At 67.6% G+C, this 21,765-nt stretch overlaps 4 protein-coding genes across 7 annotated transcripts; 2 read left to right on the forward strand and 2 right to left on the reverse strand.

Moving 5' to 3' along the window:
* Positions 1 to 868: 868 nt before the first annotated feature.
* Positions 869 to 8,192, forward strand: WDR24 (WD repeat domain 24). The gene is made up of 10 exons (XM_075768130.1): positions 869 to 1,002; positions 1,577 to 2,546; positions 2,867 to 3,044; positions 3,860 to 4,535; positions 4,865 to 4,980; positions 6,077 to 6,198; positions 6,525 to 6,629; positions 6,735 to 7,072; positions 7,467 to 7,651; positions 7,836 to 8,192. The coding sequence occupies exons 2-10, from the start codon at positions 2,066 to 2,068 to the stop codon at positions 8,002 to 8,004; spliced, it is 2,370 nt and encodes a 789-aa protein (XP_075624245.1). The 5' UTR covers positions 869 to 1,002; positions 1,577 to 2,065; the 3' UTR covers positions 8,005 to 8,192.
* A 236-nt stretch (positions 8,193 to 8,428) lies between these two features.
* On the forward strand, positions 8,429 to 10,598 carry JMJD8 (jumonji domain containing 8). Of its 3 annotated transcripts, none has more exons than XM_075768134.1 (9): positions 8,429 to 8,588; positions 8,680 to 8,763; positions 9,042 to 9,090; positions 9,207 to 9,303; positions 9,411 to 9,479; positions 9,615 to 9,734; positions 9,831 to 9,898; positions 10,033 to 10,167; positions 10,320 to 10,598. In XM_075768134.1, the coding sequence occupies exons 1-9, from the start codon at positions 8,500 to 8,502 to the stop codon at positions 10,398 to 10,400; spliced, it is 792 nt and encodes a 263-aa protein (XP_075624249.1). In that variant the 5' UTR covers positions 8,429 to 8,499; the 3' UTR covers positions 10,401 to 10,598. The 3 variants fall into 3 exon arrangements, with proteins under 3 accessions (XP_075624249.1, XP_075624250.1, XP_075624251.1); XM_075768135.1 differs by having other exon boundaries at positions 9,837 to 9,898; XM_075768136.1 differs by lacking the exon at positions 9,831 to 9,898 and having other exon boundaries at positions 9,394 to 9,479.
* A 176-nt stretch (positions 10,599 to 10,774) lies between these two features.
* Positions 10,775 to 14,924, reverse strand: STUB1 (STIP1 homology and U-box containing protein 1). Its single transcript, XM_075768132.1, has 7 exons — positions 14,643 to 14,924; positions 13,559 to 13,757; positions 13,282 to 13,447; positions 13,047 to 13,137; positions 12,564 to 12,620; positions 12,262 to 12,378; positions 10,775 to 11,812 (listed from the first exon to the last, which is right to left on the reverse strand). Exons 1-7 carry the CDS (start codon positions 14,817 to 14,819, stop codon positions 11,687 to 11,689), a joined length of 933 nt encoding a protein of 310 aa, XP_075624247.1. The 5' UTR covers positions 14,820 to 14,924; the 3' UTR covers positions 10,775 to 11,686.
* A 1,296-nt stretch (positions 14,925 to 16,220) lies between these two features.
* On the reverse strand, positions 16,221 to 21,765 carry RHBDL1 (rhomboid like 1). 2 transcript variants are annotated; one of them, XM_075767393.1, is made up of 8 exons: positions 21,477 to 21,765; positions 18,820 to 18,951; positions 18,311 to 18,535; positions 17,674 to 17,822; positions 17,478 to 17,590; positions 17,094 to 17,194; positions 16,740 to 16,800; positions 16,221 to 16,634 (listed from the first exon to the last, which is right to left on the reverse strand). In XM_075767393.1, exons 1-8 carry the CDS (start codon positions 21,513 to 21,515, stop codon positions 16,363 to 16,365), a joined length of 1,092 nt encoding a protein of 363 aa, XP_075623508.1. In that variant the 5' UTR covers positions 21,516 to 21,765; the 3' UTR covers positions 16,221 to 16,362. The 2 variants fall into 2 exon arrangements, with proteins under 2 accessions (XP_075623508.1, XP_075623507.1); XM_075767392.1 differs by having other exon boundaries at positions 18,793 to 18,951; positions 21,477 to 21,763.

A 21,765-nucleotide genomic window follows, 5' to 3' on the forward strand; every position in this document is an offset into this window, starting at 1 on the left:
CCCAGCACTTCCATTTCCCCCAGCACCCCCATTTCTCCCCCCTGCACCCCCATTCACCAATGCACCCCATTTCTCCCCTGCACCCCATATCCGCCCAGCACCCCCATCTCCCCCAGCACCCCTATCTCCCAATGCACCCCATATCCCCCAGCACCCCCATATCCCCCCAGCACCCCCATTTCCCCCCAGCACCATTTTCCCCCTGCACCCCATATTCCCTCAGGACACCCTATCCCCCAGCACCCCCACTTCCCCCCAGCACCCCATATTCCCCATATACCCCCATATTCCCCCAGCGCCCCCATATCCCCCCGGCAACCCCATATTCCCCAGCACCCCCATATCCCCCAGGACCCCCATATCCCCCAGCACCCCCATATACCCCCTGCACCCCCATATCCCCTCAGGACCCCCATATCCCCCCAGCACCCCCATATACCCCCGGCATCCCCACTTCCCCCCTGCACCCCCACTTCCCCCCAGGACCCCCACTTCCCCCCAGCACCCCCATATCCCCCAGTGCCCCCATATCCCCCCAGCACCCCCATATCCCCCCAGCACCCCCATTTCCCCCCTGCACCCCATATCCCCTCAGGACACCCTATCCCCCAGTGCCCCCACTTCCCCCCAGCACCCCATATCCCCCAGCACCCCCATATCCCCCAGTGCCCCCATATCCCCCTGCACCCCCACTTCCCCCAGTGCCCCCATATCCCCCAGCACCCCCATATCCCCCTGCACCCCCACTTCCCCCTGCACCCCCACATCCCCCTGCACCCCTCGCTCCCCGCTTTGCCCGGGGCGTGGCCTCGGGGAGGCGGGTCCGTGCTCTGGGGTGGGGCTGGTTCCGGGGGCGGAGCCGAGGAGCGGCGGGCGGGCGGCGGCGGCGGAAGGGGGCGGGGCCAGGCGGAAGGGGGGCGGCGCTTGGTGGCCGTTTCCGTGGCGGCGGAGGCCGGCGGGGCCTGCTGGGCCCGAGCTGCCGCGGGGCGGCACCGGCACCGGGTACGGCACCGGGTACGGCACCGGCACCGCGGCCGGGGAGGAGGAGGGCGGCGGGAGGGGGCGCCGAGGGGAGGGAGGGGGCGCTGAGGGGGCGCCGAGGGGAGGGAGGGAGGGGGCGCTGGGGGGGCCCCGAGGGGAGGGAGGGAGGGAGGGAGGGGGCCCTGAGGGGGCGCCGAGGGGAGGGAGGGAGGGGGCGCTGGGGGGGCCCCGAGGGGAGGGAGGGGGTCCCGAGGTCGCCCCGAGGGGTCTGTGGGTCAGGAGCGGGCCCTGAGGAGGGGAAGCGTGGGGTGTGAGGGGGGCTGGGGCTCCTGGCGAGCAAAGGGTGTAGGAGCAGGAGGGCCTGGCTCAGGGAGAGCCGGGCTGTGGATGCCCCCAGAGACCCTGCAGCCCCCCCCCCCCCCCCCCGCCCCGGGAGCCTTGGTGGCCCCATGGCTTCCCCCAGAGTAGCTGCCAGCCCCTGGCACCCTGGCCTGGGGCAGGGATGGGAAAAGCTGCTGCTCTGCTTGGCGGGGGGAGCTGCTGTCCCCCCTTCCGCTAGAGAAGCAGAGCGAACCCCCGGCTGTGGTGCTTGCAGGAGTTTGGGGTGCAGGGGGTGCCTCGTGGAGATGACCGTGGCCTCGTTTCACCCAATCTCTTGCTGGAGACGCTGCTCGCATCAGTCCACCTCGCTGTAGTCAACCTTCCGTAACGTCGCCAACAGCCGCTCTCATCCACGGAGCCTCTCAGGGGGCTCAACTGAGGAGGGAACAAGAAACCCAGAAAAGGTTTTCGAGAACTCCCAGAGGGGGACAGCAGCAGGAGGAGAAGCCTGGCGCGGGGCTGTGTCTCTCTCCCCGCAGGTAGCACCGGGCTGTAGCCTCTCACCTCTGCAGCCTGTTGATGTGGCCACAGAAAGCTGCGGTCAAAGCCACCTGGGCCTGCCAGGAGCTGCGGGAGCCGAGCCTGTCCCTTCCCAGCTCTGGCTGAGGTGGAGCAGGGCGGGCGCACGAGCGTGAATGCAGCCTGCGGGGACACGAGCCTCCGAGCCTGCTCCTGGAGAGGGGAGTGTGCCCCGAGGACGGCCATGGAGAAAATGGCCAGGGTCACCACTGCCCTGGGGGGCAACGCCCTCACGGGACGGACCATGTTCTGCCACCTGGACGCCCCTGCCAATGCCATCAGCGTGTGCCGTGATGCCGCCCAGGTGGTGGTGGCCGGCCGCAACATCTTCAAGATCTATTCCATCGAGGAGGACCAATTTGTGGAGAAGCTGAACCTCCGCGTCGGCCGTAAACCCTCCTTGAACTTCAGCTGCGCGGATGTGGTGTGGCACCAGATGGATGAGAACCTGCTGGCCACCGCCGCCACCAACGGCGTGGTCGTCACCTGGAACCTGGGCAAGCCGTCCCGCAACAAGCAGGACCAGCTCTTCACCGAACACAAACGCACGGTCAACAAGGTCTGCTTCCACCCTACCGAGGTCTACATGCTCCTCAGCGGATCCCAGGATGGCTACATGAAATGCTTCGACCTGCGCAAGAAGGACTCTGTCAGCACCTTCTCTGGTAAGAACGCGGGCTGTTGCTTGCCCCCCTACCCTGGTGAGAGGCAGAGGTGGGGGGCTTTGCCCTTTGCCTGTGCCCAGGAGGAGGGTTTGCTCAGGGCACAACGTTTGGAGCAGGCAGGGAAGGAGCTGAGAGGCGTTTTGCTGCTTTTTTTGGCCACTCGGCAGTGGGCTGGGCCCGCGCAGGAGGTGGAAGGTGGCCACGCGTCGCTCCCTGCTTCCCCTTCTCTCTGGGCTGGTGACCCCCATGGCTCCTCCAGTGGAGTGTTTAGTTTTGCTGGAGCTCCGTCCCACCAGATCTCAACTTCTGTCCCCGCTCAGGTCAGTCGGAAAGCGTGCGTGATGTCCAGTTCAGCATCCGGGACTACTTCACCTTCGCCGCCACCTTTGAGAACGGGAACGTGCAGCTGTGGGACATCCGCCGGCCAGATCGCTATGAGAGGATGTTCACAGCGCACAACGGGCCTGTCTTCTGCTGCGACTGGCACCCGGAGGACAGGTGTGTGCGGGACCGCATCCAGCCGGCCGCCTGGCCTCGGCGGAGGCGAGGGAGGCCCTAAAAACAGGGTTGGGGCCTTTTGGGGGTGGAAAGCAGGGTCTCCGATACCCCGGCCCCTTGTGTTAGGGGCTGGGCCGTAGCTGGAAAGTGGGAGGAATTATTGCTTTGGGGTTTTGGGGGGATGCCGGGGTGTTTTGGTTTTGTTTTTTTGACAGATCGAGGGATCCTGAGGCACTGGGTTGCTAGTGGTGGGGTATAGCAAGCTGCTGTCTTGGCCCCCTGTGTCAGGGCAGCCTCTCGCTCTGGTGCTCGGCTCGGGGAGGGCGCCGCGTGCCTGCGCTGGGATGTGACTTGCTTGTGTCTGATCGCGTTTCCCTCCGGCCTGTCCGTGGGGGCGGTTGGGGTGTGTCTAGAAACAGTCGTCGTGGTGTGCGGGTCCCTCCTCGCTCCCTGCCGGGCAGCGCTGCGACTCCTCACAAGCTTAGAGAGGCGCTGAAATACGTTTGAACTGGCCTTTTTCCTCTCTGCTGTCCCTGGCAAGTGGAAACCAGAGGTGGGGGGAACTGATCTGGCTAGGAGACCTTGAGATGAGTGTGGCTGTAAAGACACAGGGCTCTAAACGGGAGCGGGAGGGAGGGGTGTTGCCTGACCCGGTTGTTGGAGAGCTGAGGCGTTTGGGTAGCGTGTGGGAGGATACACAGCCCGGCTGCCTGCCCTTGGCATGGATGTGGTCGCAGGGCAGGAAAGGAGAGGCGAATAGAGAAGGATCCTGGCCCAAGCTGGCGTCTCACCGTCTTTCTCCATCCTTCTCCCAGGGGCTGGCTGGCAACCGGCGGCCGGGATAAGATGGTGAAGGTGTGGGACATGAACACCACGCGGGCGAAAGAGATTTACTGCGTGCAGACCATCGCCTCCGTGGCCCGGGTGAAGTGGCGCCCGGAGTGCAAGCACCACATCGCCACCTGCTCCATGATGGTGGACCACAACATCTACGTCTGGGACGTGCGGCGTCCCTTCATCCCCTCCGCCATGTTCGAGGAGCACAAGGACGTCACCACGGGCATCGTGTGGCGTCACCTCCACGACCCCTATTTCCTCCTGTCGGGTTCCAAGGACAGCACCCTCTACCAGCACATCTTCAAGGACGCCAGCCAGCCTATCGACCGGGCCAACCCCGAGGGACTGTGCTACAGCCTCTACGGAGACCTGGCCTTCGCCGCCAAGGAGAGCCTCATCTCCTCCGACTCCAACCGCAAGCCCTACATCGGGGACCGGCGTCACCCCATCTTTTTCAAGCGTAAGCTGGATCCCACGGAGCAGTTTGAGTACATCTCCTCCTCCAGCGCCCTCAGCGTCTTCGAGACGGACGTGGAGAGCGGCAGCATGGACTGGTTTGTGCACACCGCCAAGCAGTACGCGCTGGCCGGCAGGCCCCTGGCCGAGCTCTGCGACCACAACGCCAAGGTGGCCAAGGGCTTGGACCGCAACCAGGTGAGACCTTGGCTTGGAGACTCTCGGTGCAGACCTGGGCTGGTGCCGGGGTTGAAAGGCGCTGTCGGGATGCGGTCTGCCACCCGAGCTGGGTGACAGCTCTCTGTCCGGCTGTGGCCTCTGGCTGTCCCCAGAAGGTGTACCTCCACCTGGCACCAAATCCATAGCGCTGTTGCCTACAACAAGCGCAGATGGTTGCCCAGAAACTTGACCTCCCCGAGAGCCTGCCCAGCTCTCTAGGTCGGTGGACGATGGGAATTTGCAGGCAGGCGTGTGGCTGCGCTGGGTTTCAGCCTGGCAAGGTCTGACTGTGGCTGTGTCTCATGCAGGTGGCTCAGACGTGGACGATGCTGCGAATTATCTATTCCAGCCTCAGCACCATGTCGTCTGCTAACCTCAACCACAGCATGGGGAAGGGCAGCACCGCCCTCCCACTCATGAACAGGTAAGGGATGCTGGAGCCAGAGTGAACGACGCGATGGCTAGGGCGGCTCCGTGAGCAGGAGAGCGGAGACGGTTCCTCGGCCGGGTTGGAGTCGCGGGGTGGGAGCAGGGACGGCTCTCCCCCAGCCTCAGGCCATGCTGGTTTGGAGGTTGGCATCGTCTGAACGCAGCCATTCTCCGTGTGGGTGTAAGGGGCGAGCAGCCAGCCTGCCTTCGAGCTGTGCAGCCTCGTACACTGCTCCCTTCCGTCTGTGAAATGAAATTTGAGGCTGGGACCATCTTTGCAGTTATTTAATTACTGACTGTGAGTAAGGGCTGGGGATGAAGAACCCCTGACTTGCTGCTGGCGTGGAGAGGTCATCTTCTGCCTTTCAGAGGGAGAGGACAGCCCAGCTCTGCCAGTGGCACGCTGGCCCAGGCAGCCCCATCCCATTGCGGGCTGATGAAGCAGGAAAACTTGTTTTTCCTCTTCTCGATGACATATAAAAGTGAGGGGTGAGGACTCCGAATTAGCTGTCAGACCTTGCAGAGCTGGGTTCCCAGGGTGAGTGGCAAATCCTTAAATAACATCAAACAAAGCCCTCCCCTCGACCGAGCTCTGCGTCCGGACGGGTCGCTGCCTGTCGCTAACTTAAACAGCAGGCAGCGAGCTGAAGAGCTCAGCTCTGCTTGAGCCCCGTTCCCTTCCTTTTCCATCTCGGCAAAGCCTGAGAGTGGTGATGCGTAACAAACAGCAAAGCATCTTGAGCGAGGCAGCTCCTGTTTACCTACCTCTGAGTGAACGTAAATATTAAGAGACAGAGTCAAGAGTCGGTGCTCAGCTCTGAAATCCTTTAGGGAGAGCTTTGCAGGCTCCTTCGCGGTGTGGGCGCAGAGGCGCGAGGCTTGGAGAAGGCGGCTGTGTTAACAATTGCGATGTAACTTTATTTTTATAAAGTCACAAAGTGGGGACAAGCTGACTCCTGTGCTCTCAGCGAAATCACCGTGTCTTGTATTTCACGGTTCAAATTGCAAGTGGAGACCTATATCCAGGCCATTTGCTGGCTAGAACGGAAACTGTAAACTTCTGTGACTATTAAATTTGGCTTCTTTCCCAGCTTTAACCTGAAGGACATCCCCTCTGGGCTGGGCAGCGAGTCGAGACTGGACCGCAGCAAAGGAGAAAGCCGCACGGAAAACATCCTCATGGATTCCTCTTCCACCCTGATCAACAACGAGGGTAACGTTTCTGGGGCGGTCCTGCGGCTCTTCCCTCCTCAGCTGTCAATGGCCCCGATTTGGGATAAACTGGTACATTTATCCCGTAAATGGGGGTGATTGGACCTGCTGCAGCCCCCGGGTGAAGCATGCCGAGCTCCCGGGCGTTGCAGAAGGACAATTTACCCCCCGTGACCCCCCCACAGCAGGTGCCAGGAACGCGACTGCGGTGGGGAGCTGAGCCGTCTGGCTCGGACGCTGCCTGGCACGCTGGGGCAGGGCACGGGACGTGGATCCAACCGTGTGCCCGAGGCGGGTGAGCTGATTTCTCTCTCCCTGGGCACACAGACAACGAGGAGACAGAGGGCAGCGACGTCCCCGCGGACTATCTGCTGGGAGATGTGGAAGCGGACGAGGACGACCTGTATATGATGGACCACGAGAACCCGCACGGTGAGTGTGCGGCTGGCGCTTGAGGGCGTTGCCTGTCCCAGACACGCGGCTGGGTTTTCTCCTGGCCTTCCCTACTCGTTCTTGATGAGGTATCTCTCCTCCCAGCTGAAGAGCAGGAATACAGCCTTCCCCAGGAAGCCTTTCCCCTGCGCCACGAAATCGTGGACAACCCATCTGCCTTGGACCACCTGCAAGACAAGGCTGACTCTCCTCACGTCAGCGGCAACGAGGCCGAGACGGTGTCACTGACACCCGTGGAGTCCTTCTCCCTCATCTCCATCTCCCACTCGCTCTACGAGAACCGCCTGCCCTCCGACTTCTTCAATCCCATCGTGCGGGACACGCTCCTCTTCTACGCAGAGCAGGGTGACGTGCAGACGGCCGTGTCCGTCCTCATCGTGCTGGGAGACCGCATCCGCAAGGAGATCGATGAGCAGACCCAGGTAGAGCCTGGAAAACTCCTTCCTGGCCGCGTAGGAACTGAACCCTCCCTTCGGGGCTGGTGCAGATGCAGTAGGACACTTGGTGGGACCCAGAGGTGGTGTGTCCCAACGTGATGGGATCCCGTCTGGGGTCTGGGCACCTCCCTTCTCCTCCAGCCTCTTCCAGGCCCCCCCCGTAACCACCAGTTCTGGCAGGGACCTGATGTGGTGTCCACAGGGCCAGGGTGGGGAAGTGGCCTTGGCCTGTTGATGCGGGGAACGACGCCTCTTCCCCAGCCCTGCAGAGCAGTTCCTCTGCTGCAGGGATCTCGCCTTTGGCACGCGGGGCGGGGATCCCAAGGTGGGGGCAATTTTGGAGGGTGTCGGGGCTCAGCAGTCTGCGGTCCGTCCCCAGGAGCACTGGTACACATCCTACATCGACCTGCTGCAGCGCTTCCAGCTCTGGAACATCTCCAACGAGGTGATCAAGCTGAGCACGTGTCGCGCCATCAACTGCCTCAACCAGGCCTCCACCACCCTGCACGTCAACTGCAGCAACTGCAAGCGGCCCATGAGCAACAGGGGCTGGATCTGCGACAGGTGAGGGCAGCGCCGCAGGCAGGGAGCGGGCAGGAGGACACACACAACCACCCCCCCCCCCCCCAGCATTCTGGTCACCAAGGGGCGTCCCGGAGGGGTCGCAGGGGCAGGAGGACGGGGTCGGTGCCCCCTCGTTGCCCCCCGCCAAGGGTTCTGAGGTTCGTCCCCCTTCTGTGCGGCGCAGGTGTCGGCAGTGTGCCAGCATGTGCGCCGTCTGTCACCACGTCGTGAAGGGGCTCTTCGTCTGGTGCCAGGGCTGCAGCCACGGCGGCCACCTCCAGCACATCATGAAGTGGCTGGAGACCAGCTCCCACTGCCCCGCCGGCTGCGGCCACCTCTGCGAGTACACCTGAGACCCTCGCCGGCCCGGGGGGACGGGCAGCGGTGGGCAGGGCCTGTCCTGCCCTGCCTGCCTGTCCTGCCCGTACCCCTCTCTTTGTATTTATTTTATTTTTGTGTAAATAGGGGCTCTGCGTGCGCCCCCAGGCCCCTGCCCCGACCTTTTGTACTGGATTAAAACGAAACAGAGCAGCTGAACTGAGACGTGCCTCTTGTCTTTGTTTAACCTGGCTGCAACGGCCCGCGGGGCGGGCTCGGGGCCCCGGTGGGAGCTCGGTCCCGGTCCCGGTCCCGGTCCCGGTCCCGCTGCTCTGCCGGGGGGGGGGCTCGGTCCCGCCGTGCCCTGGCCGGCTGTGGGCCCCACCGTCCCTGTGGGCCCCTTTAAGGCGTGGCCACTTTAAGACATGACCCCAGCCAATGGCGGCGCGCAGCGTCAGCGCGGGCCGCGGTGCCTGCCGGGAAGCGTAGTCCCCCGGCGGCCCCGGTCCTAGCGCCGGTCCCGTTCCTCGATGGCGGCGGCGCGGCGGCTGCTCTCGCTGCTGCTGCCGCTGGCCTGGGCTCGGCCTGCGGGCTGCATCGACCCGCCGGGCGGCGGCTGGTAAGGGCTGGGTCCCGGTGCCGGTCCCGGTGCCGGTCCCGGTGCCGGTCCCGGTGCCGGTCCCGGTGCCTCCCGTTGCCTCCCGTTGCAGGCTGGCGGGCGCGGTGCCGGAGGAGGAGCGCTGCACCGTGGAGCGGGCCGACACCTCCCTCACCTACTCCCTCTTCCTGCAGCGGTACGGGCCGGGCGGCCGCTGCCCCGGGGAATCGGGGGGGGCGGGTGTGAGGGGGCACCGGGGCCGGTGGGGAGGGTCAGTCCCCGGTGCCCTGGGCAGACGAGGACGAGCCCCGGTGCACCGAGCTGGGGGGGGAGGGCAGGCCCCGGGGTCGCGGGGGAGGCTGCGGGGCAGGTCCCGGGGGAAGGTGGTTGGGGCCGGCTCCGGTGCCCCGGGGCCGGGGGGTGGGTTTGGGGCCGGCCCCGGGGCGGGACCCGGATGCGGCGCTTTCCCCCCAGGTTCGCCTTCTCCGGGCCGGTCATCCTCCGCGGGGTCACGGACAACTCGGTGAGTGCCGGGAGCGGGACCGGGGAGGGGGGGGGACGGGACACCGGGGCCCCGGGAGGGGCGGGGGCGGCAGCAGCATCCCGGCCTGGCCGTACCCCCCCCCCCGCCCCCCCCAGGCCTTCCGTGCCCTCTGCACCCGGGAGAAGCTGCTGGCGGCCTTCGGGGCCCGCCCGGTGCGGCTCAGCACGGCCAACACCTACTCCTACCGCAAAGGTGAGGGCAGGGGCAGCCCCCCCAAACACCCCCCACCCCCCCCCCGGCGGGCAGGGCCTGCCCAGGGGGTGCCGGCCTGGCCCCCCCCAGCTCTCCCCTGCCCGCAGTGGACGTCCCCTTCCAGGAGTACGTGGAGCAGCTGCTGGAGCCCCAGGATCCGGCCAAGCTGGGCAGCGGTGGGTAGCGCCGTCCTGCTCTGCACAGGCGGCATCCTCACCCCCCCCCCCCCTTCATCCTCACCCCCCCCTTCATCCTCACCCCCCCCCCCCTTCATCCTCACCGGCCTCATCCTCCCCGTTTCCCACCCCCAGACACCCTCTACTTCTTCGGGGACAACAACTTCACCGAGTGGGGCCCCCTCTTCCAGCAGTACGTGCCCCCTCCCTTCGGCATCCCGGGCACCAGCCCTGCCTACAGCTTTGGGATCGCAGGTGGGTGCTGGGGACACACACACGGGGGGGGGGGGGGGTCTCCCCACCACCCCCACCCCCCATTCCCACCACCAACCCCCCCCGTTCCCACCGCAGGCTCAGGCTCTGGCGTTCCCTTCCACTGGCACGGCCCCGGTTTCTCGGAGGTGATCTTCGGCAGGAAGGTGAGAATTGAGGCCCCCAGGGGGGGGGTGGAGGACTCGAAGGGGCAGCCCCTGGCCGTGGTGGGATGGAGAAGCCCGAGGGGCTGGAGGAGAAATAGGGGTGTGTCATTCCCCCCCCCCGCCGTGTCTTTCAGCGCTGGTTTCTGTACCCGCCGGATAAAACACCCCACTTCCACCCCAACGAGACGACACTGGCCTGGCTCCACCACACGTACCCCGCGCTGCCACCGGCCGAGCGGCCGCTGGAGTGCACCCTCCGCCCTGGGGAGGTGAGTCCGGCCTGGCCCTGGCTCCAGCCCGCGTCACCCTGGGTGTCCCCTCCAGCCTCCCCCCCAGGAGGGGACACCCACGCAGCCCAGCCAGCACCCCGGGGGCTGTGGGACGCCCACGGGACCCCCCCCCCCGCCTTCCTCCCCGGCAGGTCCTGTACTTCCCCGACCGCTGGTGGCATGCCACGCTCAACCTGGACACCAGCGTCTTCATCTCCACCTTCCTGGGGTAGAGCAGGGAAGGACGAGGACGTGCCGCCATCGTCCTGGCCACGGTGAGAGCGTGCCGGGGTGACGGCTCCAGCTCCTGCCAGCGAAGGGCGGCGCCAGATTTGCCCGCTCAACTACTGGTGTTGGGAACAAGTGCCTGACGATATTCTGGGGTTTATTGGTCTTTTCCCTCCCCTTTGGATTAAAGTTGTTCTGCCGTAGCGTCTCGTGTATTGCTAAATCCCCGCTGCCACCGGAGTGCAGGCAGGGCAGGCAGGGCGCAGGCAAACCCGCTCCTCATGGGACGGTACCGGGTCCCAAGGCAGGACAGGGCCTGCCCGGTGCAGAGATCGCTGCTGTGAACCACTCCAGCTCTTTTTCCACGTTTATTGCTGAATTATTTTTTTTTTTATTTTTATTATAATTGACATTGGCAAACTTCCAGAGGGCGCTCAGAAGCCAGGCAGGCTGTCAGCCGACTGAAACGCTGCAAGCTCCGTCGGCTGTGGATTTGGTGGTTGTTTTCTTTTGTGTGCGGTTTTTGGTTGGGTGGGGTTTTGGTTTATTTGTTGTTTTGTTTTTTTTAAAGGAATTTCATTAAAAGGAAGAAGAATTTTTAACCCAGGCGGTTGTTCACAGGGAATCACGGTCCTGATGGGCGAGGGGACACGTGAGCGAGCCCCTTCCAGCCCAGGGGCAGCAGTTTCCCAGGAAAAGCCGGAGGGCAAGTCGGCATCCACAGTGGGAACGTTGGTCTCCCACCCCGGCAAGCGGCTATTTACAGGAGAGAGGAGGACATGACCCTGGCCAGGCAGGAGGTGGAACGAGAAGGAAACAAATATGTACACGGGGAGGGGACCGGGCCAGACCAGCACCGGGTGCTGGTCCCAGCAAACTCCTCGCGGCACCTCCCCGGAGCAGGATGCAAGCTTTGGGGATTGTCAGCTGCTGTAGCCGAGGGGGACCCTGTTCTGCCGGTGATGAAGACGTCGGTGAGACCTTCCAGGCCACCGCACTGAGCCGGCCTTCTCCAAACCGCCGGGCAGGTCTTCCTCCAAGCGCCACGGTCAACGGGGAGCCGGTGGAGAAGGGAACCCGGGGAGCCTTTGTGCCCACTCGGCCGCTGCGGCTTCTCGGGAAGGGGAGATGGCAACGCGCCCTCGCCCAGCGCTGCCGCTGGGCACCCAGAGCGGAGGGGGAACAGCCAGAGAGCGAGTAAGGCATGGTGCCAGCCCGGCGAGAGCCGTCTGTGCCACCGTGGCTGGAGGGGGGGGGGCCCGGGCAGGCCAGCGCTGCCCCCCTCGGCCCCTCAGTAATCCTCCACCCAGCCGTTCTCCGAGATGAAGGCGTCTATCACCTCCTTCATGGCGAGGTTGGGGATCAGCTGGTCCTGGGTCAGGGGACTCCGCGTCACCGGATCGAAATGACCCACGCGCTGCAAGGGAGGAGACGGCAGCGAACCGGTTACTCCACACGCCCGGCCTCGGCCCCGGGGCACAGGCAGCCATGAGGCCAGCGCCGTGCTGGCATCCGTGCCAGCGGCTGGCAGCAGCCAGGCATCCACGCGCCTGCCGGATGAGACCCCCCCCCAACCCTCTGAACGCGCCTCCCAGCAGGATGAGAGCGGGTCCAGGCAGAAGACCCCTGCCAACGGCCACCCCCGCGTCGGGCAGGGCCCGGCAGCGCCCGCTGCCTTCCTGCCTGCCCCGGCACCTCCGCAGGGAACCGCCCAGGCAGGTAACTAGGACCAAACCCAAGGAGGCTTTTGAGACCTTAGTTGTGCAGGCAGCTGCCTTCACGCCCAGAAGGGCAGGCAGGAGACAGGCAGAAGAGGACCGCGGGCAAGGTCCTGAGAAGCTGCCCCTGTCCCCAGCGTGGCAGTACCTGGAGATGTTCCTCGATGTCTTTCCTGTCGTAGGTGATCCCGCTGGGTGTGATGCAGGGCTCTCTCATCAGCTCAAAACTGATCTTCCCGCACAGGTAGTCAGGGATGTCCCGCTTCTGGCTCGAGAGAAGCGGAGCTGGGTCAGGGGGGGCTGGGCAAGCTCAGCATCAAAAAAAGAGGGCTGGGAGGCGGCGCCGGCTCAGAGGGGGAAGCAGGGAAAACAGAAGCGCGGACTCAAGCAGGTTTATGGCGAGCAGCTCTAGACGGCGAGAGATGGGAGCGCACGCCGGGGCACACTCACCTTCCTCTTCTCATCCACTTGCGAGAAGAGCTCGTCCATGTCCGCCAGGTATTTGTCCTGAAAGAGAAGGCCTTGAGGACAAGGGGCTACGGGTCCCCAGGGAGAGAGCCCCGGAGCCTCCCACCCCAGGCAGAGACGAGGCGGCAGGTCCCTGGTGCCCCCTCTGCCTTCACGGCGTTCCCACAGCTCCAGGCTGAACCGCGTGGCAGGAGTGATCCAGCTTAAAAAATAACCTGCCTTTGTGGGGCTATTTTTATCCTGGGATTAGTCCCCTGTGCCAGGCCAGCACCCAGACCCGCACGCGACCGAGAGCCGCTTGCGCTGCACGGCCCTCGGGGAACAACAGGTACAGCCTGGGGTTTCCTGCGCGCCCACAGCCCCGCGGCTTCCTCAAGCACAGCAGAGCAAGGGGATGAGGATGGAACGAGGAAGCCCCGGCTCGGCTCCCAGCCTCTGTGAGCAGCCCTGGCTCCCCCCGCTCACGTGTTTGGCCTCGATGCTGGCCAGCTGAACTCGGCTCCGGCTCTCGTCCGCGTTTTCTTCCTGCTGAGTCTTTCGGCACTCGGCCAGCTCTCTACGACAGAGGGGGGAGATCACAAGCAATGGAGGGACGCTATCGCTCCCTTCCCTGCTCTGCCTGGGCCCCCAGGAAGGCAGAGGTACCACACACAGAGCTGTGACGGCTTCGTGGCACTTAAAAAGCCCCCTGCCGCGTTACCTCTCCTTCTCTGCCATGATCAGCTTGGTCAGGTAGGAGTGCAGCTCGTTCTCCTGGTTGATCCGCTTCTCCTCGATACTGTTCCAGCGTTTCTTCTTGGCGATGCGCAGCGCGCTGGGGATATCATCCCCAAAATTCAGCCGCTGTTCCTTGGCGAGGTTGTAGGCTGAGGATAGAAAGGCCATCTCAGAGCAGGCAACCGGCTTCCCTCTCACCACCCCTGGCCCCTTCCTGGTGGACAAGCAAGGGGAAAAACACCGGCACCGTGCCCGCTCACCTCTCTGCAGGTTGGCAATGGCCTCGTCGTAGTTCTCCATCTCCATCTGGCACTGGCCCAGGAAGAAGTGAGCCTTCACCGACTGGCCGTCCAGCTCCAGGGCTCGCTTGCAGTCCGCCAGCGCCTTGTCGTGCTGCTGCATCTTCAGGTAGCAGAGGGCTCGGTTGGTGTAGTAGACGGCCACCAAGGGGTTGCGGTTCTGCAAGGCGAGACCTGCGTTATGGCTGGTGACAGCAACCGCTGGCAGGGGCGCGATGTGGCGACAGCAGGGTGACAACGGGGTGACTGGGTGAGCGGGCTGTGCTACGCCGTCACCCCGGTGAGAGCCAGGAGTGCCAGCTTGGGCTTGCGTGGGAGTCACTGGGATGGAGGAGGGGGGGACAAGCTGGGGCCGGTCCCCACGGGGCAGGTGTGTCACACAGCCCCCCCCTCCCCCGGCACCATGCCCTGGCTGGGGGGACTGGAGCCCTCTGCCCCCGGGGGGGTCTGTCCTGGGGCTGGGGGCTGGGGGGTGGACACAGGAGGGTCCGGCTCGGAGCCTGGTGGTGGGACAGGCCTGGCCCAGGGGAGGGGCGGTGTTGGCTAGGCCAGGCCTGGGGGGGGACAGGCCAGGCCAAAGCGGGGGGGAGGCCCGGAGAGGGGATCCAGGCCCAGAGGTGTCCCGGCCCGGGGGGGGGGGGGATGTCCTGCCGCAGGAGTGGCCAGGCCAGGCCCGGGGGCGGGGGGGGTGGTCTAGGCCGGGGGGGGTGTCCTGGCCCGGGGGTGCCCAGGCCCGGGGGGGGGGTGTGTGGAGTGTCCTGGCCCGGAGGTGCCCAGGCCCGGGGGGGGGGGGGGGGGGGGGGGGGGGAGGCCGGGGGGGGTGTCCTGGCCCGGGGGTGCCCAGGTCCGGGGGGGGGGGGGGGGGGGGGGGGGCCGGGGGGGGTGTCCTGGCCCGGGGGTGCCCAGGCCCGGGGGGGGTGTGTCCAGGCCCGGGAGGTCCCGTCCCAGGGTTGGCCAGGCCAGGCCCGGGGGGAGGGGGTGGGGGTGGCTGTCCCGTCTCCGGGGGCCGGTCCCAGCCCGGGGTCGGGGTGCCGTTGGGACTCACGATGGCGCGGCCGTAGCAGGCGGCGGCCTCGGGGTACTTGCGGCCGCCGAAGAGCCGGTTTCCCTGCTCCTTGTGCTCCTGCGCGCTGTGGCTCTTCTCGGGGCTACCGCCCCCCGCGCCCGGCCCCGCCGCCCCGGGCCCCGCCGCGCCGCCCTCCCGCTCCTCTTTCCCCTTCATGGCACCGCCCGGCCCGGCCCGGCCCGGCCCGGCCCGCTGGGGCCGCCGGCTCCGCTGGCTCCGGCCGCGCACTGCGACAGCCGCTGCCGCCGCCGCCGCCACTTCCGGGGGCCGGACTGCCGGGGGGCGGGGCCTGGGGAGCGGAGGGGCGGGGCCTGGGGCGGAGGGGCGGGGCCTGGAGCGGAGGGGCGGGGTCTGGCGCGGAGGGGCGGGGGCCTGGGCTGAGGGGCGGGGCCTGGGGCGGAGGGGCGGGGTTGGGACTGAGGGGCGGGGTCTGGCGCGGAGGGGCGGGGTTGGGACTGAGGGGCGGGGCGGGGGGCGGGGTCTGGCGCGGAGGGGCGGAGCCTGGAGCGGAGGGGCGTGGCCTGGGAGCGGGGCGCGGGTGGGTTCGTAGCGGGGCTGGGGGGGCTGGAATGGGGGCGGGGGGGCACAGGAGTGTGGGGTTGGGGGGTGACGGGCAGTGGGAGGGCGGGATGAGGTGGAGGTGAAGGGGAGGGGCTGTACGGGGGAGGGGGGGATGTTTGGATGCGTGGGGCCGGGGGGGGTTGGGGGTGGGGTGGGGGTTGTGCTGCAGTGACCCACAGCCACCCCCCCACCCCCCCCCACCCCCCCCCCCCCGTGGCAGCCAGCACGGCGGGGCCCAGCCGGTGCCGTTTCACGCATCCCGGAGTTTTCTGCTCCACTAAGCGCCGTCCCCTCCGCCCCCCCCCGCGCCCCCATTAAACCAGCAGGAACCCAGCAGGGGATGTGGGGGGGGGGGTACCCCCAAAACCCCCCCCCCCCCCCCCCCCCAGAGAGACGCAGCCCCCGGCAGTGTGCAAAATATTTATTTATACTCCAAAAAGGTCGGGGAGGGGGTGTCGGAGCAGGGATTCCCCCCTCCCCCCGCTCCCCCATCCCGGGGCGACCCCCACCCCCGCTGCGGGGAGGGCGGCTGGCAGCAAGGGGGGGGGGGGTGGGGAGAGGGGGGGCTGTGCCGCCGAGGGCACTGCTGAAACGAGTTGTGCCAGTCTCAGCTGGTTCGCCTTCCTGCTGGGCTCTCCCCAGGTTCCTCTTTTCTCTCTTTTATTTATATTTATTTTGGCATAGAAAAATAAATCGCTCCTATTTTGGCACCAGTCCTTCGCGTGAAAGTGCAGGTCCTCGGGGGGGGGGGGGGTAGCGAGTTGCCCCACCACACCCCGGGAAGGGGGGTACAGGAGCAAGTTGGGGGGGGGAGGACGTGCCCCCCTCCCCCGGCTCCTTTCCGGGGGGGCAGATCCCGACCCCCGTGGGCACCCCGGGGGTGGCGATGCCAGGGCAGGGCTGAAGCATCCTTTGGGGGGGGCACAGCGGGGGGTTGCTGGGGTACATTCGGGGGGGGGGGACACACGCAGCCCATGGAGGGGGAGGGAGGCGCGCTCGCTAGCACCGAGGGGGCAGGGGGGTGGCCTGGCCCCATGTCACGCGCGGGGAACCCCCCCCCACTCCGCTGGGGCTCAGCCAGCGATCGACAAAATAAATAATACGGGCTGGGAGAGTACGTGTGTATGGGGGGGAGAGTCTACGGCGGGGGGGGGATCTGTGCCCCCAGCAGGTCGTAGGCGAAGATGTTCCAGAAGACGGCGAAGAGGAGGAAGGTGCCGTAGGAGAGGAGCAGGACCCACCAGCCGCACTGGTCCTGCAGGCTCTCCTCGTAGCTGCGCAGGATGGTCAGCCCCATGCTGATGCCCACGATGGCCCCCGCCAGGTGGGCCATGAAGCTGGGCTGGGGGCCCGAGGCCGGCAGCGGCGGGGAGAAACGGAGCCAGACGGCGCGACCCACCTCCGAGCTCACTGTAAGACAGCGCCCGGGGGTGCTCAGCGCCCCGCACCCCCCCACACCCCCCCCCCCTCTCCGATGGGCCCCCCCCGGGCTGGGGGGCACGGCTGGGTACTCACTGCACACCAGCGCCAGCACCATGCGCAGCAGCTTGTAGGGGCAGCGCATCCCGGCCCAGTTCTGCAGGCGGACGGACGGACGGACGGGTGGACGATGGCCCAGCGCCGGTGGTGCTCCGGTACCGGGGAGGGGGCTGGCACCGGGGCCCCCAGCATTCCCCAGCGGAGCTGTGCCCTGGCCCCATGGGGCCCCCCGGTGCCCCCCCCCACCTCCCCGTGGTGCCACCCCACAGCACCCCCCCTTCCCCAGTGTCACACCGCGCTGCCCGCCCTACAGTGCCCCCCACCCCACGGCACCCCCCTGCCCCGCGATGTCACCCTGAGCCCCCCCCGCCCGATGCCGGCGGCGCTGACCATGACGACGTTGGCGAGGTGGGCTGAGCAGAGTGCGTAGACACCCCCCGAGCCCCCGACCAGGGGGGCCCGCATGTCCGTGATGGAGACGGTGAGGGACCCTGTGGGGACAGGCAGGGCTCAGCGTGGGGCCTCGCCCCCCTCATAGCATCAATTAATTACTGTCCACATTAATTAATTACAGGCTGCATTGCCCCTCAACCCCCAGGGCGAGCGATGCTGGCAGTGCAGCCTGGTACCCAGCAGACAAGAGCAGGCAGCGAGCGGAGCCCCCACATCCCCATCAAACTCGGGGCGCATCTCCCTGCACCCTCCCCAGGGCTCTGGCCGGGTGGGGAGGGGGGAACCGGTGGGGACACCCCCCCGTCCTTGGCACGCACCCACCTGCCAGGACGCCAGCCAGGTAGAGGAAGCTGATGCGCAGGATGCCGTGCACCATCTCCAGGGGCACCCCGATCATCAGCTGCAGGAGGGCGTTGAACCCCAGCTGCTCCAGCCTGCCCGGGCACAGGAGGGGACACGCGGTGGCTCAGGCCACGCAGCCCCCGGCGTGTGTCCCCCCCCCCCGGCAGGGACCTACCCCACGTGCATGAACATGTAGGTGAGGAAGCGCCAGGCGCGCGCCCGGTGCCCGGGGTGGTAGACCAGCGGGCTCTTCATGTACTCGGGGTGGTAGGTCTGCAGCACCCACTTGTTCAGCCGGGCCCCGTAGCAGAGGAACACGATGATCTGCACCGAACCCCGTGGCCGTCAGCCCCGGCATTGCCGAGCCCCCCCACCCATCCCTCTGGCCTGCGGCAGGGTGCTGGGACATGGGGTGCCTTGGGTCTGAGCCCCCCCATACGGGCACTAGGACATCACAGCTGGGGTTGCCCAACTCCTCCACGCTGGGTGTGAGCTCCCCCCCCCCCCCCAGGCTACTGGGACATCACAGCTGGGGTCACCTGGCCCCTCCACCCTGGGTCTGAGCCCCCCCATACGGGCACCAGGACATCACAGCTGGGGTCACCCATCCCCTCCACCCCAGACCTGAGGTCACCACCAGCCACTGATATATCACAACCAGGGTCCCCTGTCCCCTCTGCCCCGGGGCTGAGCCCCCCCACGGCCACTGGGACATCACAACCGGGGTCACCCCCTCCTCCACCCTGGGGCTGAGCCCCCCCATGGGCACTGGGACACGTCAGCCAGGCTCAGCCTTGGTGCCAGCCCCGTACCTGGGTGAGGGTGACGGCCGCCATGAAGACGGGGGGCGGACACGTGCGGTGCTGGTAGAAGTACCAGCGCCGGTCCATCTCACAGGGCAGGATCTCGTAGGCCACGTAGCGGACGAAACGCTTGTAGAAGCCCAGGCCGGTCTCGTCCAGCAGCACGTCGCGGGGCAGGGCTCGCTGCCCGTTGGCGATGGCGCGCTTGAAGCTGCTCGAGCGCTTGCTGCTGATCTGCGGAGAGAGGCCGTGCCCGCGGGGGGGCCGCAGGGGCAGCTCGGGCCGGCGGGCTTGTGGCCACCCCCTGCCCGCCGCCGCCACCCCGGCGGGATCAGCCACCCCAAGGCCGTGCCGTCGTCCCATGCCAGGGGAGCCCCTGGGGACCACCGGTGTCTGCCCCCCTCCCCAGGGGGCACAGGGAGGTGCCCAGCGCCCACCCCGGGCTGGCACCCGGTCGCTCGCCCCCGTCCCCGCGGCCCCCCGGCACTGACCAGGTCTACCAGCTCCTGATAGCAGACCTGCCCCTCGTCGTTGCCCTGCGCCAGGGCCACCAGCATGTCCAGCTTGGCAGGGTCCAGGGGCAGCTCGTGGCTGTGCACGAGGCTGGCGAACGTCTCCACCCCGATGAAGCCGGTGTTTTCGGGGTCGAGCTGCGGGGCACGGCACGGGGCGTCACCGGGATGCCAGGGCTGCAGCTCCCTGATCGGCTGGGAAAACCACCCGGTGCCCCTCACCCCGGCCTCAAACCTGGTCGTAGTGTGTGCCGCTCCGTGACACCAGCCTCTGCCTCTGTGAGGGGGGGGGCTACAACCTGCACCCACCCTGTACCCTGTGCCGTGCGGGTGCCCCGTGCCACGCCGGCGTCCCCGTCCCCATCTCCCCACAGCGCAGCCAACACTCTCCCACTCAGTTATTTCTTGCCGCCAGCAGCCTGCCAGCCAGGAAGCCACAAAGCTAAACACACGCGCAGCCCTGGCACCAGCCTCCTCCTCCTCCTCCTCCTGCTGCACGCCCTCGCTGCCGGGCGCTGGGCTCCACCACGCCAGGCACCCATGCCAGAGCACCCTGTGCCATCCCTGGGGCTCCCAGCACTGACTGGGCACCCTGAGCCCTCCAGGCACCCTGCACAACGGGGTACCCAGCACCACGGGGTACCCAGCACCATGGGGTACCTGATGTGGTCCTGCTCGTGGAGACGAGGACCCCAGGGTGGCACGAGGACAATGGAGACAGGGAGAGGGCACCGATGGCCGGGGCACGGCTCGAGCCCTGCCGATGGTGACCAGCACCCTGCGCCCTGCAGAATTACCCTGCAAACGGCGTGGGGTTTGCTCCTTTCTTTGCCAGGGAATGAAATGCAGGAGAGGAAACTCATCCTCACGGGACAGGCAGGAGAGGGAGTGCTGGGGGCCGTGGGATTGTACCCCCACCCTGGCATGCACCCCGTCCCTCCAGCCCCGGCAGGGAACAGCCAAAGCCGCTTTCCCAAGGAGAGTCCAGCTGCCCGGAGTCCCTGCCTGAGGTGGGCACGAGCGCAGGGTGTGGGATGCAGGGTGCAGGATACGGGGTGCAGGATGAGGGATGCGGGGTGCAGGATACGGGGTGCAGGATACGGGGTGCAGGGTACGGGGTGCAGGGTACGGGGTGCAGGATGAGGGATGCGGGGTGCAGGGTACGGGGTGCAGGGTACGGGGTGCAGGGTACGGGGTGCAGGATGAGGGATGCGGGGTGCAGGGTACGGGGTGCAGGGTACGGGGTGCAGGGTACGGGGTGCAGGATGAGGGATGCGGGGTGCAGGATACGGGGTGCAGGATACGGGGTGCAGGATGAGGGATGCGGGGTGCAGGATACGGGGTGCAGGATGAGGGATGCGGGGTGCAGGGTACGGGGTGCAGGGTACGGGGTGCAGGCAGCGCTTGCAGCCTTGCGGCAGCCACCAGCCCGCGGGAGCAGGCCCGGCCATGGGGGTGCGGGAACATCCCGGTGCCACCCGTCCCCTGCACCCCACCAGCCGCACACGCCACCCCACGAGCGCCACGTGCGCGTGCCACACCGGGACCTGGCACACGCTGTCCCCATACGCTGGCGCACGCTGAGCTCGCTGGCGCCCCGGCAGCGGTCAGAAGCCCCTCTCTGCTTTGGGCGTGCATGTCCCCCCACCGCAGCCCCACTGGCCCCCCTCAGGCTGATCCCCAGCCCCCCCAGCCCCCCGGCCCTGCAGGGCTCTCCCAGGTCCTGCTCTCGCCCGGGAAGGACGCTGCTCATCCCCAAAGGGCTCCAAAGCGCACGGAGCCCCAGCGCCCGATGGCGTGGTGACACGGGGCACAGCACCGCAGCTCCCGTGCCGGGGAGGCCATGGGACTCAGCCAAGGTCACAGAACCAGCCAGGGTCCAGGGGGGACCGTTAATACCCCTGACCCCCACTAAATTCCCTCCCCGTCCCCAGGAGAGAGCCGCTGGCTGGGCCCGGGCTGGCTGGGGATGGAGGGATGAGGTGGCCCAGCACCCCGGGAGCTGCTCGGGGCCAAGCGCCAGGCAGGGACGGGGACAGGGTGCAGCGGGTGCGAATGCATTGGGGCCTGATCCTGCCAGCGGAGCGGAGCAGAGCCCAACACTACGCGGTGTTAATGCTCCACGGCCTGATCCTGCAATCAGGTCACGGGGCTGGATGCAGCCCCCCGCCACAGCGTGCGAGCCCCCGCCTCACCGGGGCGGCCGAGCCCCGCGGCAGCCCCATCCTGCACCCGGTGCTGGGGCTCGGCACCGCCGCAGGCGTTGGGGCTCGGTTGCCCAGCACCCCTCGTCCTTGAGGGTGCACCCGGCAGGATCCGGCCCCGGGGCGTGCTGGGGCGAGGAGGAGGCCACAAGTGAGCTGAGTTGCGTGGTCTCAGCGGCACAACGGGGACCCCGGTCCCCCGGGGCGCTGATGGGGGGCACCGGGGGATGCTCGGCGGCGAGCAGCGGGCGCGGCAGCCGCCCTGGGAGGGCAGCGCTGCCCGGTGCCTGCCAGACCGGCGGGCAGCGCTGCCCGCTGCGCGGCAGCCGTGCCCGGTGCATGCGAGCATCCCCCCCCCGGTAGCGATGCTCGGTGCACGGTGGCCTCCCCCGGAGCGGAGCCCGGTGCCCGCCCGCCCCCCGGTAGCGCTGCCCGGTGCCCCCCCCCCCCGGCTCTCACCTGCTCCTGGATGAGCTGGAGCAGGGAGCTCCTGTCCATGCACCCGGCGGGCGGCGGGCTCCGCCGCTCCCCCCCGCCCGGGGCCGGCGAACCGGGCAGGGGAGCGGCGCGGGCGGCGGGGGCGGCGGGGGGGGCGGCTCTCCCCGCCAGCCCCGCGTTGCGGCGGGCCCGGGAGCGAGCGGCGAGCGGCGGCGCCGGGAGCCGCCGATGGCAGCGGGGCGGCGGCGGCGGCGGCGGCGGCGGGGGCGGGAGCGGAGCCGAGCGGAGCCGCCCCCGCCGCAGCGCACGG

This window comes from Balearica regulorum, chromosome 15, assembly GCF_011004875.1.
Source record: "Balearica regulorum gibbericeps isolate bBalReg1 chromosome 15, bBalReg1.pri, whole genome shotgun sequence".
Classification (NCBI taxonomy): domain Eukaryota; kingdom Metazoa; phylum Chordata; class Aves; order Gruiformes; family Gruidae; genus Balearica; species Balearica regulorum.

What these genes read in the sequence shown, in the direction of transcription:
- WDR24 (XM_075768130.1), top strand. Translation starts at nt 2,066, where the DNA reads ATGGAGAAAATGGCCAGGGTCACCACTGCCCTGGGGGGCAACGCCCTC. An exon ending in GGACCACGAGAACCCGCACG is followed by an intron (nt 6,630 to 6,734) that starts GTGAGTGTGCGG and finishes CTCTCCTCCCAG; the next exon opens with CTGAAGAGCAGGAATACAGC. An exon ending in AGGGGCTGGATCTGCGACAG is followed by an intron (nt 7,652 to 7,835) that starts GTGAGGGCAGCG and finishes TGTGCGGCGCAG; the next exon opens with GTGTCGGCAGTGTGCCAGCA.
- JMJD8 (XM_075768134.1), top strand. Translation starts at nt 8,500, where the DNA reads ATGGCGGCGGCGCGGCGGCTGCTCTCGCTGCTGCTGCCGCTGGCCTGG. An exon ending in TACTCCCTCTTCCTGCAGCG is followed by an intron (nt 8,764 to 9,041) that starts GTACGGGCCGGG and finishes CTTTCCCCCCAG; the next exon opens with GTTCGCCTTCTCCGGGCCGG. An exon ending in AGGTGATCTTCGGCAGGAAG is followed by an intron (nt 9,899 to 10,032) that starts GTGAGAATTGAG and finishes CGTGTCTTTCAG; the next exon opens with CGCTGGTTTCTGTACCCGCC.
- STUB1 (XM_075768132.1), bottom strand. Translation starts at nt 14,819, where the DNA reads ATGAAGGGGAAAGAGGAGCGGGAGGGCGGCGCGGCGGGGCCCGGGGCG. An exon ending in CCTGCTACGGCCGCGCCATC is followed by an intron (nt 13,758 to 14,642) that starts GTGAGTCCCAAC and finishes CTCGCCTTGCAG; the next exon opens with AACCGCAACCCCTTGGTGGC. An exon ending in AAGTGGATGAGAAGAGGAAG is followed by an intron (nt 12,379 to 12,563) that starts GTGAGTGTGCCC and finishes CTCTCGAGCCAG; the next exon opens with AAGCGGGACATCCCTGACTA.
- RHBDL1 (XM_075767392.1), bottom strand. Translation starts at nt 21,515, where the DNA reads ATGGACAGGAGCTCCCTGCTCCAGCTCATCCAGGAGCAG. An exon ending in TACATGTTCATGCACGTGGG is followed by an intron (nt 17,591 to 17,673) that starts GTAGGTCCCTGC and finishes GTGCCCGGGCAG; the next exon opens with GCTGGAGCAGCTGGGGTTCA. An exon ending in ACCTCGCCAACGTCGTCATG is followed by an intron (nt 16,801 to 17,093) that starts GTCAGCGCCGCC and finishes GTCCGCCTGCAG; the next exon opens with AACTGGGCCGGGATGCGCTG.